This window comes from Falco punctatus (assembly GCF_963210335.1).
Source record: "Falco punctatus genome assembly, chromosome: 1".
In the NCBI taxonomy this organism is placed as follows: Eukaryota; Metazoa; Chordata; class Aves; order Falconiformes; family Falconidae; genus Falco; species Falco punctatus.
The window spans coordinates 104,312,418-104,328,277 of NC_137580.1; the positions used below are offsets into that span (position 1 = coordinate 104,312,418).

The following is a 15,860-nucleotide window of genomic DNA, read 5'->3' on the forward strand; positions in this document are numbered from 1 at the left end:
ATTTAAAAATATGAATCTTAAGCATTTAACAGATGTGATTTTAATAGCATTCTACTAACCATTAGTAACTAATACATAATTTATTGGTCTCTCAAGATTTATAATTGAAAGTTTCATTAGGAGTATGACCAATGGGCTAAAGCACGTGAGAAAGATTAAAAAGACATAAAGCATATCTTTACTTTAGAAAACATTTGTAAGTACAGAGTAAGTAGAGCTATTGAGAACTTAATTTTCTTTTTTCCTTAGAAGGAGAAAATAGGCTCTCACCTGGCACAATGAACCAATCCATGAAATTTATCAAATTTGCATAGCACAGCACAGCAGCTGTCAAGTAATCTCTCTTTGCTGGACCGTTCCTTGACACAGACACAAATGGACCTTGTCTCCCATGTGCTGCAGTAGTTCCATAATTCTGCTCTTCAGGAGGTGGCTGGGACTGCAAACCTGTATTTTCATGTGCACCAGGGTTTTGCATATTTCCCAGTGCAGAATGTCACCATAGATTATGAAAGGGTTTCCTTAGCGCACCAAGCTGCAAGTCAATTTTGTGTTTGGGCTATGAGGAACTTCAATCACTACAGTCATTTCCGGCAATGAAGCCCAGCCACTAAAAATTGAAATTAAACGTTCCTTGCAGTAGGAAGAACTTTAAACAGAAAGAAGCTGCAGTTCTGTGTTTCTGCAAAAGCAAAATTGCAGAAATTGCATACACAAAATTTAAAATAATCTTTGCTAAGGTCCCAATGAGTTGCCAGAGCTAAAAATAGCCTTTCTAGAGAAGAGAGGGAAGGAAAGAAAAAAAAAGTAAATAAAGAGAAGCTCATTTGCTAGAGCTGGTACCTATCTTTGACTTGAGCCCTCCTTTACCACAGACTTCTTGCACAACTCTGGACAAGTCATTTGCTTTCTCTGAACCTCAGATCTCTATTCCTGCTACACACACACACACACAGAGCCTTTAAAATAGGGGTACCTAGCCTTGTCCCTGCCACCTGACCAGTCACTTCTCCCTGTTACTGCTCATCCGCTTTGCACTGGCCAGATCTACATGCAGAACAAAATCCTTTCCAGTAGGGTCCTGAGTTTCTAGGTCAGATCTTAAGCAGAAGACTCATACTCCAGACTACTTGCTGGTTGTAGTGGGGTTTCTTTTTTGGGGGGAAAGGGGGAACACCAAGCAAAAAGTCCCAACCAAACCAATTAAAAAAACACCTGAGAATGCTCTAGTAAGCAGAGAAAGGGAGATGTAAACAAAACCACCCCTCTTCACCCTGCTAGAACTGTGTGCATTCCACTGTCCTGAATTGTGCAGTGTGATTTCTTCCCCTTTCTCCTCCAAAAAGGGGTCTGAGGGTGGAGTAAAGGAAGACACAGGAAGGCATTCTTGTTCTTCCAGAACAAGATCTAAGTAACATGTCTTAAATATATTACCCCAGAGGCACTACAACCGTTGCTGATGGGCTCAGCCTTGGCCAGAGATGGGTCCGTCTTGGCTTTATCAGACATGGGGGAAGCTTCTAGCAGCTTCTCACAGAAGCCACCCCTGTAGCCCCCTGGCTACCAAAACCTTGCCATGCAAACCCACTACATTCCACCCGTTGCCCCTGTAAATCACATAATTAAGTATTATCCTTAAAATCCACATTAATGACACAAACTTCACTTGCATCAAAAAAAAATTGCCACACCAAAACCAAAGTAACATCACATCACCGAACAGGACAATTTACACACAATCCACCCCTCATCCCTTCACCACAGTTAGAATAACATAAATACCCCGTGATCATTTTGCTCTTCGCTGTCTTGCTGTATTCACTCCATGTTTTGCCTGTTACCTCTCCCAGTTACTATCCTTATCTCAAATACCTCATGCCCTACATTGGGTGCCAAAAATGAACAAGAGTTAGCTATACCTGAGAGCAATAAAGAATGAGCACAATTTTGCAGATATTAAAAACTATAGCTACATCCACAACCGTGGATAAAAAAACATGCAAAAAATATTAAAATTACTTTGAAGAATTACAGTTGGCTTTAAAGGTGGGCAAGGCGAACATCAGCTCTGCTTTACTTCAGCCCAGGAGAGTGTGAAGAGGAAGCGGCGGCAGAGGCGGCCCCCGGCGGCCGCCACAGCGCAATACCGCATCGCGTCGCTAGGTGGCGCTCAAACACCGCACCGGGCAGGGCCGGCGAGCCGCGCCCCCCCCGCGCAGCCCGGCTGCTGAACCGTGCCGCTGCAAACTATTTCTTTACTTTTAAAAACATATAATCTAGAAGAAAACCCAACAGCAACACGCAGAAGCACAGCCTAAACAGGGTGTTGGAGAATCAAACTGATGAAGCTTAGTTGCTTGCGGCAGAGGGGTTCGTTAGCAATGGGAAATGAAACAGTCCAAGTTGTGCTATTGGTTTTTTTGCATTTTTGTTCTCTTCAGAATCAAGGCAGCTGTGGATCTGGCCTCTATATCCTTTAGTAGGAATATTTTCCATATTTGATGCCCAGCCGCATCTCAAACCTTGTAAGGAAGGCCCGGCAGGGCAGCTGGTCAGGATTTAACCCTCGCTCTGGATAGCTGTAATGTCTCAGTCCCAATGTCCTTTGAGTTCCAGGGGCACATCCTCTATTGCTGTCAGCTCCTGACACCTACTGCGAGGCTCGATGTTTATAAACAGAAAAAAGCAGATTTCTAACTATAACTGTTGTGGCAAGAACTCAGTTCTGCTCTCCTAAAATGGAATTTCCAAATATCAAATTTTCCAAAGACATAGTTTAGACAGAAAAATGTTCCTCACAAACCACCAGTTCTAAACTCTTCTTAAATTTTTATTCCCTTTTTGCCCTTCATTAAAGCTTCCAGACATTTCTTCTGCTTTATGCTTTTTGACGCTACAGTAGCTGGCCATTCTTCTGTCTGCAGCACCAAACCTATGAGCCAGGTTGTCATGTGGGAGCTCAGTGCCACACAGACCACAGCCCAGCTGCTGTTACTGGTACCAGACATTCCCCCCACCTTTGCAGCCCCCCCTTCTCCCCTCCCTCAGTGTCACTAGCCAGATCCTTCCATCCGCTCCTTTTTTCATCGCTGGATAAAAGTCTGCAGTTGCTTCTAAAAGGCCCTGTGTGACTTAGCCTTACTCTGTCAGTTTTTATAGACATCATTCCTTGATAGCTATCCTGTCTTTAACTGCTTACTTGTTCTTTTCTCCAGTTAAGATTTTCATGTTCATGGAGACAACACCATGCCAAAAAATTCCTGCAAAACTTTGCGATGATCCACTTTTGCTGTGTGGGCTCCAGAATGCCACAAGTCAACTTCTGTTAGGCAAGATTACAGCTCATTTCATTATAGCCAAATACTTTTTTTTTTCCCCTTTATTTGTTCATTTCTGTCTGTCAAGATATGGACTGACTGTCTTGGAACAAAGTGCAGTGTTTGCCTAAATAGCTTACACTAGGGGTGCCAGGTGCCAATGCAATATAAAAAGCAGCTTTTTGTCCCTATCATACTCCCGTCACAAGCTCTGTTCTTCTCTTGATGGTTCATTTAAGCATGAGATCTCATAGCTGTGTCATGCAGTTAAATCCTTCTATGGTAGCAGCAAGTCAGAACCTGTTTATTCTAGGCATTTGGCACTAGTCCACACACAGAGCAACATATTTCCTTACACCATTCTGAATCTGGCTGTGGTATCAAAAGTTGTTTTGACGGCTGAACGTGATGTCTGAACCTGACGGCTGAACCTGACAAACGCGGCTGAGACTCCCCAGATGAACACACACATTTGGTGACAGCGAGAACTGGTTGCCTGATACTCAGCATGCCAAGCCACGGGAGTTTTCTGTATTTCGGAAGGTGCCTTGTTTCAACTAGAACATTCAAGGAAGTTCTCCTCCGGTATTCCTCCTCTAGAGTGTCCTTTTTGTCTGGACACCCACTCAGCATCTGGGCAGCAGTCCTGTTGGGTCTTCACCCTGTGCTGTGTGCTCCCCCTGCGAGGCTGAGGAACTACCCTTTCTTGGCCGCAACCCTGCCCTGTGCTGCTACTCATACAAGCAAGCAACAAGGCAGCGGTGCGCGTAGGAGGCAGGGTAACAGTAACCAGCTAAGACTGGTGGAAGCAGCCTGCCTAACAGCCGCTGCTGTATTCCTGTCGGTTTAACTAAACCCAGGTGAGACGCTGCCAACAAACATGTCGAGCCTGCAATCCAGACAGGCCTGTTTACAGGCAACTAATGTGAGACCTTCCAGTTTGCTCTGAAAGGATTTACAAATATTACCACAACATGCCTCTGAATGTGTTTATTTTTCCAAATATCCTTTAATGGTGGATGCTGCCACATCCATGAACAGCTTTGGAGGTTTTGCCAGAGCTTTCCCAGAAAGCTGCATCAGAAGGGGCGTTAATAGTGAACCAAGATGTCAGAAAGATATAAATTGAAAAAATGTTATTATCCTGATTAACTCCAAACCATTTCTATACATGTAATGAAAAGAAGCTTAATAACCCACTGAATAGCAAACAGCAACAAAGTCTATGAAAGAATGTAATACAGAATTAATACTCATTGTTGACTAGATTTACCAAAATTGATTTTAGGAAAAAAGAAATAAGCTGCTTTTGGTATCTTACCCCTGTCATGCATCACCCAGACAGCACACGTGAAGTAGCAAAAAACCCCACATGTCTGTGTGTATTTGCAAGCATATATGGAAATGGTCTGCATTTCAAGGTGTATGTATTTTAAACCAATTGTGATGGAAGCAAATTCATAAATCATGAGATTCTGCTAATAGTTGAAATATGAATTTCTGCAAGACTGACTAATTTTAGTTTCTGTCAAGATCAGAAAAATGAAATTTAACATAATTCTGGTAGACAGACAGCCTAATAAATGCATGCCTGGACCTACCTGAAATATTCCACTCCAAGGAGATTTAAAGACAACTATAATGACTACAAAAGAGCTGCAGAGTGACAGAGATGTAGGTAAAAGGCTGTGGGGTTTTTTAAGTTTGTCACTGCGATCTCTATTTGAACCAAGTCTGCACAATAAATCACTTTTGGTTTTGAACCTAGTTTGCAATGATAAAACATAATGACAAACTTGGACTTAGACATATCTGTATGTCTGGAGGGATAGCAGTTTGACCTACAATTTAAACCAGTGACCAACCCAACACAATGGCAGGCTACTCAAGTAATGTAATCATGTGTAAAATTCAGCATGATTTTCAGTTTCAGGTATATTATAGAATCAAGAGTCTATTCTGTTCTCATAAAAGACCATATTGCAAAACTCCAGGGATGACTCATCTACTAACGTGTATATTTTTCTTGCAATTCAGTCCTCCAGACTGATGCACGTTTGCCAGATTGTTATTACCTTGCAATATACAGCCTGTAGTAGCCAAGACGGAGGCAACCTGAGCGCTCTCCTTCCCATGGAAGTTTAAGAAGTTCTGCACCTGTAGTTTGTTGAATCTGCTCTATGTCAGTGTATTGCTTCTAGCCACATTTACTCATGATTAACATTCAGGTAGCAACCTAATGACTTAAAATACTGTTATGAAATACTTAATACTTTAGAATCAAATTTTGTAGCTGAATAATCAACTATATTACCAATATATATGCCAATATATATCAACTATATGACAATATAGGTTTTTTTCTTCAAACCTACCTTTGCAGGCAGAACTAGTGGTTTGAGCCATTACTCAATTTGCATGCAACTTATGGAACAAATATGTAGCAAGGGACTGAACCATTCAGACTAACAATTTTTATGGGCCCAGTATACTTCATGAGGAGTCTTCCCTCACCAAAAAACTTCAGGAAAAATAGCTGGACCACCTGTTCCACTATACACTTAATTGGAAAATATCTGCTGGAAATATTCTCATTCTGTGAGTTTCAATAAATGCTACATTTTTAGTTACTGCATCGTTTTTATCTCCTCAGCCTGAATTTCCTTTTAAAATGCTGTCTTTCACATTGCCTGGTAATAGCACAAAACACAGCGTGGATCGAGCGTAAGCATACTTTAGCCTTGTGAGAACAGCAAATAAAATTGACACACTCTAAATTATAAAATCCACTTTTTTTCATTATTACTAACAAATAAGCTATATAAAACTTCAAGCTTCCTGGTAGGCAGATCATGCTTTTGGTTGGGCAGGGAGGCTAGTTCAGACTCTTCTCCTACACCTTTTTAATTAGGAAACAAATTGCTACTTTATGAAAAATTTCTTGGGGTTCTTACCTAAATAAGTCATTTCACAGGTAACATTCTCCTTGGTTGCATCCATACAATTCTGCCTCAAAAGGTATAGCAGAAGAATTTACAGTTCCAGCACATAATCACATAACAGTAAAAGATGAACACATCCCATTAACTGTTCCCTCCTTCTTCTCTGAGGGGAAAAAAAAAAAAAAGGAGAAAAAAAGAAAAGAAAAAACCTTCTTCACAAGTAAGAACATTTTGCATTAACATCAGACAAAGGAGGAAGCTGCACAACAGAGCTTCCTTTTCTAGCTGAGATTTATTCAAGCACAGAACAGCTTGTGGGGTCAAGAGAAGTGAAGCATTATAGTTACTATGCACCAAAGATGCTATTTTGTTAATCAATTTAACTGCTTTTGTCTTTACCATTCTTTTAGCTAAAGCTTACTTTTATTGGTGTATCTGATAACAGGATTTCTTGCATTGTAGGATTCTGGATGCTTCTGCCACAAATATAGCAGAAAAGGGTTGTGAAATCCACATGGATTTAGGAAGAAAACTGTGGAATTAAATGTCTGTTTAACCTATGTTTTGACCTTTCTACCACAGTGAGATATTCATCCCCAGAAGAACCATTAGTTGACCACTGCAGTCTTCACTTTTATACACCAAAGCCCTCTTAATTAAGATGACAGCAAAATGGATAAGGAGCCATTTCTTATGAGTAATGACAGAGACAAGCATTGATAGAACAAAAATGGAGGCCTTTCCCTATGAGGCCTTTTTCTTCCTAGCCTCGCTACCTCCAGACTGAAAAAGAAGACTATCCTGCAGTTGAACACAGTATTTAATTACTACAGACAATGTTAAGGTCAGGGTTAACTAAAAAATTGAACAAATATGGATTTAAATTAGGAATAGTCTAATTTAATATTGAGAATGGCTTTACCTCCTGGCAGAGTGTCCTGCGCAAACAAACTTACTGTCACTCTCAATGCTTCCAGCAAGGCAAAGTACAAGCTGTAGTCACCCTTTTGGTAAGGGTAAGTACATGAACTCCCTACAGCCATGCATAATTGTTAGCACTGAGAAACAAATTCTGCCAGCAACAAAAGAAAACTTTTGTCATTTCAAAGCTCTTAGTTATACTAACCCCAGGATGCTGACATTTATGACAGTTATTGTGCAAATCTTAAAGTTATGTAGCAATTTATATAGGAAATTTGGATTAAAATATATCTATACTATCAGCGATAGGCACCCATCTTAAGCAGAGCGTAGCTTCCATTCCAACAACATGAGAACAAATGCAGAAGGTGCCAGAGTAACTCTTTTCCTGGGCATCTCCTGTTTGAGTTTAATCAGCTAGTGCTAAAGAAGTCTGTAAAAACCTTGGCCAGTCAAACATCTGCTTTTAATGAAACAAAACCAAAAAAATCCATGAACATGGAGCAAACAAATGTAAAGTGTGGGAAGGATAGTCTAACAGTTATATTGGTAATCTGGGAGATGAAGAGTTGGGAAGAATTCCTTGCTCTGCTACCAGTTTCCTTTGCTACAGCAAAGGGACTTCAAGCCCCTAGCTCTAAAGCAAATGGTACCATTGATCCTTAAAAGGGAGAAAGAAAACAATAAACATTAAAGCTCTGGAACACTTATACAATTCTACTTAACATCTGATTTTTGTTAATTAATGCACAAGATGTTTTTAGGCTTCAGCACTCGGTTCTTCAGGCTCTGTTTTGCATACAATATTCTTCACAAAATTTGCAACAAAAGTAATAAAACCACAATGTGAATCATTTATATTTATTAATTATTTACCAATACTACACTAAAAAGTAGATATACTAATATCTTACACTTCTATTCATTCCATTGATAATCTCCTTCCATCCACTCTTTATACTACCGGTAATTTTACCTGATCTGAAGATGGTCTCAAAAATTTTACATTCCATACAAAAGTAAAAGGTATGTGAACAAAACAGGGCCTGCCTTTCTTGCCTGGAAACATGCTGGCATTTGCACACATTACACACTTTTGATACAGTATAATGATACAGAATCTCCGACTGTTAATAAAAGGATTTTATTCTCATGGCTTTAGTAGTGACTTTTGCTTAAGACAAGTTCAGTACCACTGAAAGAACTATTATCTCTTTGTTCTTAAAAGCAACAACCAGCAAAGTCTCTTCTCCATACTTTAAAGTAGCTTTTCAGATGCTTTTCATTAATAGTTGATACTTAGTTTTTAATCATGTTCCCTTATTATGTAATACTGCTTCTTAAGCTGAAAATAACACATAGCAGAAAGTAATACATAATGCTACGACTCTTATCAATAAGAGCATTAATATAAACCTCAGCTGGTATATTTACCTGAAAAAAAGTGTTATGAGAATCTGTTATTGTAAATCCCTAAGTCAAATGAATCTAAGAAGAACCTTTGTTTCAAAGTTTGGAACAGTTGCAGGAGTTTAACCAGCTTCATCAAAGTAATGGAAGAACTGCCATCACTCAATTTTCCAAACAGAAAAAAAAAGATTTTTTTTACCTCACAGCAAGGTTTACATCAATGGAGTGTTTACTGACTTAGTTCATTAAGATGCTGCCTTAAGAAAGAGTTTAAAATTACAGAATAAGGACTGTGTAAATCAGCAAAGTGATTAATCTGCTCAAAAAAGCCAAATATCACTCAAGCCAGCTGCGTTTTCACTGCCTTCATTCCCTCTCCCCCCTTTTCTCCTCCTCTGAGAAGTTCATAATGTAGCCTTAACAGAAAAACAAACCAGCCATACACAGTAACACATTAAGATCAGAAAAATCCAGCACTGCAGCAAGATCGCAGCAAGAGGTTACCAGACTCCACAGGTCAGAGGCATTCATTCCTTTCATCCGCTCACCTGTTTCCAGCAACAGGCCTGCCCGGTATTTCCTTCTCTGCTTCAAAGCTCAGATTTCCCTTGGGCTTCTCTTGAAATTAAATTCAATGCCAGAGTACCTGTGTATATTATAAGAATTATGGTAGTATAATTTTCCAGTAGAGGCAAATACTGTATTATATGATAACATTACAGCCCACTTATGCTGTAGTTACACTATATTAACCTATTTTGCTTCTCCCATGGGACTAATGCTCATATGTTGTATAACTGCATTCACATCAAGAGATTTGCCACTCAACTATACCAGTATAGGTCATGTTGCTTATGCTCATGTACAGCCCTTGTGTAGCTTACAGTTATATCTGTGGCTCTGTTAATGTCTATGGCATTTTGCAACGAAATACCTGCCCATCATGCATACATATTTTCTTCCCTTTTGTGCACTGTACTAATTTTGTACTAGCAAAGGTGCTAGAACATGGAAGGTACAAATATATCTCAAAGAACTGCAAGTGTACTGGTGCAGGAAAAAAATAACTTTGTTGCCAAGTGCTTTATATACCTCCTAATCAACAATTATCAGCCACAATTTGAGGTATGTGGTATCAACTAAGATACATTTCTCAAAATGTGAGCAAAACCAAATAATTTACCAGTTTAAAAGGTGAAAAAAAATTAAAGTGTAATTCTTTATTTTAAACCAAGTATGTCTGTCCTTTTAAAACCAGTCCTGTTGGTTTCACAAAATAAAATGTGAAATAAGGGCAGTCTACACTACAGTGAAATCTAGCATCAGTAAGTACAAAACATACAAGCAGACCGAGCTTGCTGCAGAAATTTCACAGAAAGTCAAATCACCAAACTGGTGGGTGTTACCGAGTAAGTGGCTAGAAATAGCATGTTGAGTGCTGAACTAGCTTTTTACAACACTAGCTTCATCTGCAGGTGCAGAAAGAAAGTGAATTCTTCATTTCAGTTTATTCAACAAGTTCATTTTGATGACTGGTTCATTCAGAGATGAGAACTCAACTGGGATTTGAAAAAGGAAGCCAGCTTGTTTTCTCCTTTTCAAACTATGCACAAAATCAAGATGCAGGATGATTAGCTCTAACTTGTGGGAGGATAAGATCTGGTAGTATTAACATATTGGAAGTTGGGGGAGCAAAAACCAAATTTGCATATTTTATTAATGATTCCTTTGTGTATTTTAACTGAATCCCATCTAAGTGTAACGTAACAGAAATAAACCGTTAAAAGCTCACAGCACCTAATAAACAAAAGATCTCAAATAGTACTTAATGACTTAAAACAAAATCAAAAGTTTTAATAGATATATGTTGACATATCTTAAATCAATGACTACTCCTGTCCTTCTGACTGATAGAAAGTAATGTCCTGCCAAGCACAAGGAATCTGCTTTTATTTAAGAAAATAATTAAGAATTATAAAGGTAAAGTAAGATTAAAATAACTCATGTAAATTAAGATTTCCTGCTTGCCATTTTAAATCATGAATCAGTTGTTTAAATCTCTGGTTTAAGCCAACAATAGGAAAAGGAAGTAGTGAAAACAGTATTTTAACTTCTAGCATCACATTTATATATAAATAACCATTCTCAAATACATTCCCTTGTTTTCTTCAAGTATGAATACCGAGGTTTATTTTCTTCCAGTAACATGACAGTGTTTCAGAAAAAGCAAATCAATTACTACCTGCCCTCTATTTCACATGCTTGCATTTATTCCAAGGATTGAGAACTGGCAGAGCGGTGGGTCTCATGACTGCTTTCCATCAGGTATATTAAACCGATTGTCAGTTAGGTCAGGCTTTGCAGGTAGCAAAGCAAAAATTTCTCACACTCAGTTTTTTAGAAACATGAGTTAAAAAATTGCTATTTTCATTTTAGTTTAACCCTTCCCATAACTATTTTGGCATTCAAGCCAGTCTCATCATTCCTTTAATTTCTGCTGCTTTCATTTGCTGTCTTATTTTGAAGTCAACTGTTTCTTATTAATAATGAGGGAAGAAATCCAATTCTGTAGAAACTATGTCCATTTTGTGTGAAGTGAACACCTCTCAGGTGGGCATATTACCCTGATCCTAATGTTGATGACCAGTCAAAGTCTTAGTTTCCCAGCTGAGAATGCTGTCTGTTTAAGTAGTAGTTTAAGCTCATACAAATAAAGTTTAGAACAAGGTCATTCTGGTTTACCCAGGACTTAAATGGCACCTTCCTGCCAAAAATCTGAGTCAACACCACCATAAGAACCCATAAGGATTTCCTGCAGTTCCAGAGGCTGCTTTACCATGACCATTCCTGTCAAGGTTGATTCATACCAGAAACCTTATCCAAAAAGTCACGTCAAAACACTTTGTTTTAGGTGTCACCCTTCAGTGAACAACTTCGCCTACACCTACATACCTTCCCCCTGGCTCAAGCCATCATTTTCCGTGCTTCATGCCATTGCTGAAACCTGCATCTATGCTCAGTGACCTAGGTGGAATACTGCTGGATTTATTAAGGACAGACAGACACATGGTGAGGTTTGAACATTAAAGCCATTGCAGTTTCATGTATCAGGGCATGGAAGTCAGGACCAGCTCCTATTTCTGGCTCCAGTACAGGCTTGCTCTGGTATCTTGGACAAGACATTTTAGCACTATGGGCTGCCACACATGTCCACCCTAACTATTTGGACTCTTAATGGAGGAATGGAGATTCTTACCTCTCCAGGAGATCATCAAGGATTAGTGTTAACCCAGTGGGATTCTGATCTTACTTGGAGAAGCTAAACATCCCTACAATACAAGTAAATACAAGTGTTTTCATCATACCCTGCATGGAGGTATGTTCTGAAAAGATGTGTTGTAGCAGCTGCAGCAATACCCATACCAGGTTTCTCTGCCATGCTGGTGATTCACTGGCCCATTTTTTCCAGGAAACCCCACTTCTTCACACACAGACCCACTTGGCAGTGAAACATGAGCCCAAGAACATTTGAGTAACAGTTAAACTCTTGAACCTTTTATATAGGAGTAGCCTTGAACATACACAAAATGCTTCTGGCCAGACTGATGTGTTCAGCCCTGGTTTAGTCCTCTGCTTTATTTACAGGTCTTACTTAACTGGGAACAAAGCAGTTTTTAGTCCCTCTTACACTCTTATTCAAGCCAGCAGGGAGCTATGAATCAAAGACAAAATACAGTGAACTACTGTCTCCTTTTTCTCAAATTCTCTCTTAACAAGGAATTTTCAGAGCATTTGTCTTTATGATACACATGCATAGTGCTGGTCAACTGTTACTTTGCACACAATATATGAAGAAGTAATTTGGATTGTATTACTCACACACTAAGTCAATCAAAGCTTATTCAAAGAGAGACTCCTTAGAGCAAACTACTTATGTATCAGTGGATGCACAGCAAAAATAAGTGTAAGAGGATAGACCAGTACACCACAGCTCAGCAGACTGATACTATTTCCTGGTGAGAATTTGGATCCAGAATATAAGCCCTTAAAAATACTTAGCCTTTACTATTAGAAAACAACTGGTTTGCTTGATACAAACCGCAAGAAACTCAAGCCTGCAAATGTTACAATGGGCACATAAACGGTCTCTGTTTGCCTAACAGGAACTTTTTTTAAGCTTAAAACCTGATACTTTACATTGCTACCATTTAAACTGTCTCTTCACTGACTCCAGCATGTAAAATTAGATGAACATTGCAGAACATGTTACAGAGAGCCATGTCTATCTTACCATCAGCTTTTTGGTTTTGCCAAGAAGCTGAAGTAGGGAAACAGATGTTGCTAACAGTGTGAATCCAGCTGGAAGACTCCACTGAACAGAAACTATCTACTACTGTAATCTGTGATTTGTGTTGTGAATGAGGAATTGGGGGAGAAAGTCAAAGAAAAGACATCATATTCAAGCAAAGTAAGACTCTGAATGTGAAACCTTGATCCTTATTAAGGTGACAGAAAAACTTCAAGGATTTCCTATTCTAATCACAAGATGAATGATTATGATAATATACCCTTGCCAAGGGAAGATTAATGCAGTAAGGACCACAGCAAATTGCTGTAAGATCTGAACAGTCATTATACAAGAAAAAGTCTCAGGAAAGAGAAAGTAATCTATTCTTATCGCCCCTCCATTTAATGCAGAGATGGGAGAGACGGTTGCAGAGAGGCTGCATATGGGAGACAGTAAAACAAATTTAAGGAAACCATCTCCCCTATCTTGAGATCTTTTCCTAAAATGTACTGCCTGTTGCCTCAGCAAACAGTAGGATAAGGTGTTTGTGCACAGGGAATACAGAAAGCAGACATTAACAGAACAGAAGATCACTTCATCCAGCCAGGGAAAAGCTTTTATCTCTTTTCAGATAGCCTGTTGTGTTTAAGGACACGTTTAATGCAACATGAACTGTGAGGCATCAGAATTCCCACTCTGCTGTGGCACGACAGCTTCGTTTTCATGACAGGATTCCATGGAGTCTTTATCACTGTAAGGAAACACTAAACTAGTTTACGTCTCAGTCACACACCTGTCCTTACCAGCAGTAACCATGTTCTACATTTTGCAGCTGCACGCAAGGTGATTTGACAGAGCAAGGTTAGAGTACTTTAAGTTGCCAGTGCTTCCTATAATGAAACACACGTACTACTTTTGTAAACTAGGGTTGAATCTGCTGCCAGAATAAAGGAATCCAGGTCATCTGTGCCAGTTTAAACCATATCCTTTCTTTCCCAGCCCACAGCCTCCAATGTTCCTTACAAGGAAAACCATACACAAGCTGCAGGAGACCACAGAAAACTTCCCTTCTCAAGTAAGATGACTGCCAGCAAGTGACCTAATGGTGAGCAATTCAGGATGACTTCAATTAACAGAATGTAATAGAAACAGAGTTGTTTCATATAACCTTTCAGTCTTGAATGCTGTAGTTAGATCCTCTATTAATAGAACTGTCAGAAACGCGTACTCATGCCTGAATTGACATCAGGTACAGAGAGTTGAGTGAGTGAATTTAGCACTGGCTTAACTGACATTGTGAACAGAGCCTACCTTTTATTCCTGAAAGAGAAATACCATCCACAATAGTGTCACTTCCCATCAACACGCCTGAATTCCAATCTGGGTGACTGTCTCTTAGCATAATAAGTTTACAAAATGCACTTGCACATGATAGCCTTCTATGTTTAAATGGATAGATTGTTTTTTAAGATTGAATGAACCTGACTGAAGCAATGCAAAGCACAAATACAAATACATTTAGGAATTAGAGTCAACTTACAAAGGAGAAAGGCTTTCACAAAGACTTTCTTTGGCTAAGAACACCACTTTATGGGATGAATTTCAGTAATAGTATCATAGACTGTGGGGTGTCTTGTATCTTCCTATTTTAATCATTGAAGGGGACACAGATTTAATTAGAACTGCAAGAATATCTGGGAATAGTATTCTGATTAATTGTACTAGCATAGTAATGAAACTCTCAGGCTATACTAGGCCGTCCAAACTGTAGCATGGGAAACGACTTCAACATTGCCAAGCAAAAACATCTCTCTTATAGGCTCGTTCTCTTTGCTTCATTGGAAGCCAAGTTTGGTGTTCACAAACAAAATAAACCCATTGTAGTAGAAAAAATAGAGAGGGCTGTTTTTGTAAAGGATTTGAACATTTTGGCAAACTGATACAGGATAAATCCCTTCGTAGTAATTTCTTTCTACAATAGAGCAGGGAGTTTCCTACTTTCTGTCACTGGTAACAATGATCCATCCGATTAGCAAGAACCTGCATTTCTTCGAGAATTAAAATGTAAAATTAGAGAATCCAATAGGGTGCACAAAGCCTGTGGCAGAGGAGCCAAGCAGCCCATATCTTTTGAGTCTCACACACCTATTTATCACAGTATATTTTTCCTAGTCAACACATGAATATACAATTTGTGGTTTTGTCATTCCTCCCCTGGCCATTTACTTAGGTCTTTGGGATAGACTGTCTTATTTTTTAACTCTTTCTCTCAGCAGTGCCTGTCCTCAGACTTGCAGTCATCTTCCAAAAGATCCTTTTCTGAAAGCTTTTGCTGGAGATCCAAACTTGTGCCTACATCCTTCAGGGATAAGCTAATGCCAGAGGGCCCCGTTACCTCACAAGCCTAACAGGGGGCTTGACCTGGGCCTTTTACAATTTTTTTTTCTTTCCTGAGCACATCTTCAGCGTGGTGGCATGCACCCCAGCATCCCCCTCACACCCACAGACAAAAAAATCTCCATTTTGCAGCAATCCTACATGAGCAACTTTCATGCAGCAGCTGCTAACTCTTTTTAGCCTGTTCTGTTTAGCCCCTCCTCAAAACTTCATGTATCCTACTGGCTAGGGGAGATGGCAGCAGTCTGAGGGCAAGCAGGGCTTTGAGGAGAAACAAAATGTTCAGAGAGCTTTTGTTACTTACTGCCCAGGGTCTAACAGTCTTGTGCAGCGTGGTAACTGAGGGAAGAGGTGTCCCCCACAGGGAGCAGCCATCTGTCCCTCAGGAGAAGCCCCTCTGCCCTCAGAGGCGCCAAGCAAGGGCAGCCAGGGCAGCAGCCGGCAGCACAACCACCATGCTGTAAAGGGACAGCACGCTAATCCCCTCCTGAGAAAAGCCCTCAGCAAGAGCTCCTTCCCTAGAAGCTAAGGCTTTACGGGGGGGGAGGGCGGGAAGGGACCTTCTCAACATGGCGGCCAAAGGAC

At 39.7% G+C, this 15,860-nt stretch overlaps 1 protein-coding gene across 12 annotated transcripts in view; it reads right to left on the bottom strand.

Moving 5' to 3' along the window:
• The window catches only part of SPNS3 (SPNS lysolipid transporter 3, sphingosine-1-phosphate (putative)), a 70,303-nt gene extending 54,494 nt beyond the window's left edge, over window positions 1-15,809 (bottom strand). For 4 of the 12 annotated variants that reach the window (XR_013923674.1, XR_013923677.1, XM_080365018.1 and 1 more), the window contains exon 1: window positions 271-15,805. Coding sequence is in view for 7 of the 12 variants with exons in the window: in XM_080365018.1 (XP_080221144.1) it covers window positions 271-478 (208 nt within the window). In the remaining 5 variants the exon portion in view is untranslated. Of the gene's footprint in view, window positions 1-270 lie in introns of all 12 variants that reach the window. The other 8 variants (XR_013923673.1, XM_080365023.1, XM_080365022.1 and 5 more) reach the window with 5 other exon arrangements.
• Window positions 15,810-15,860: the final 51 nt, after the last annotated feature.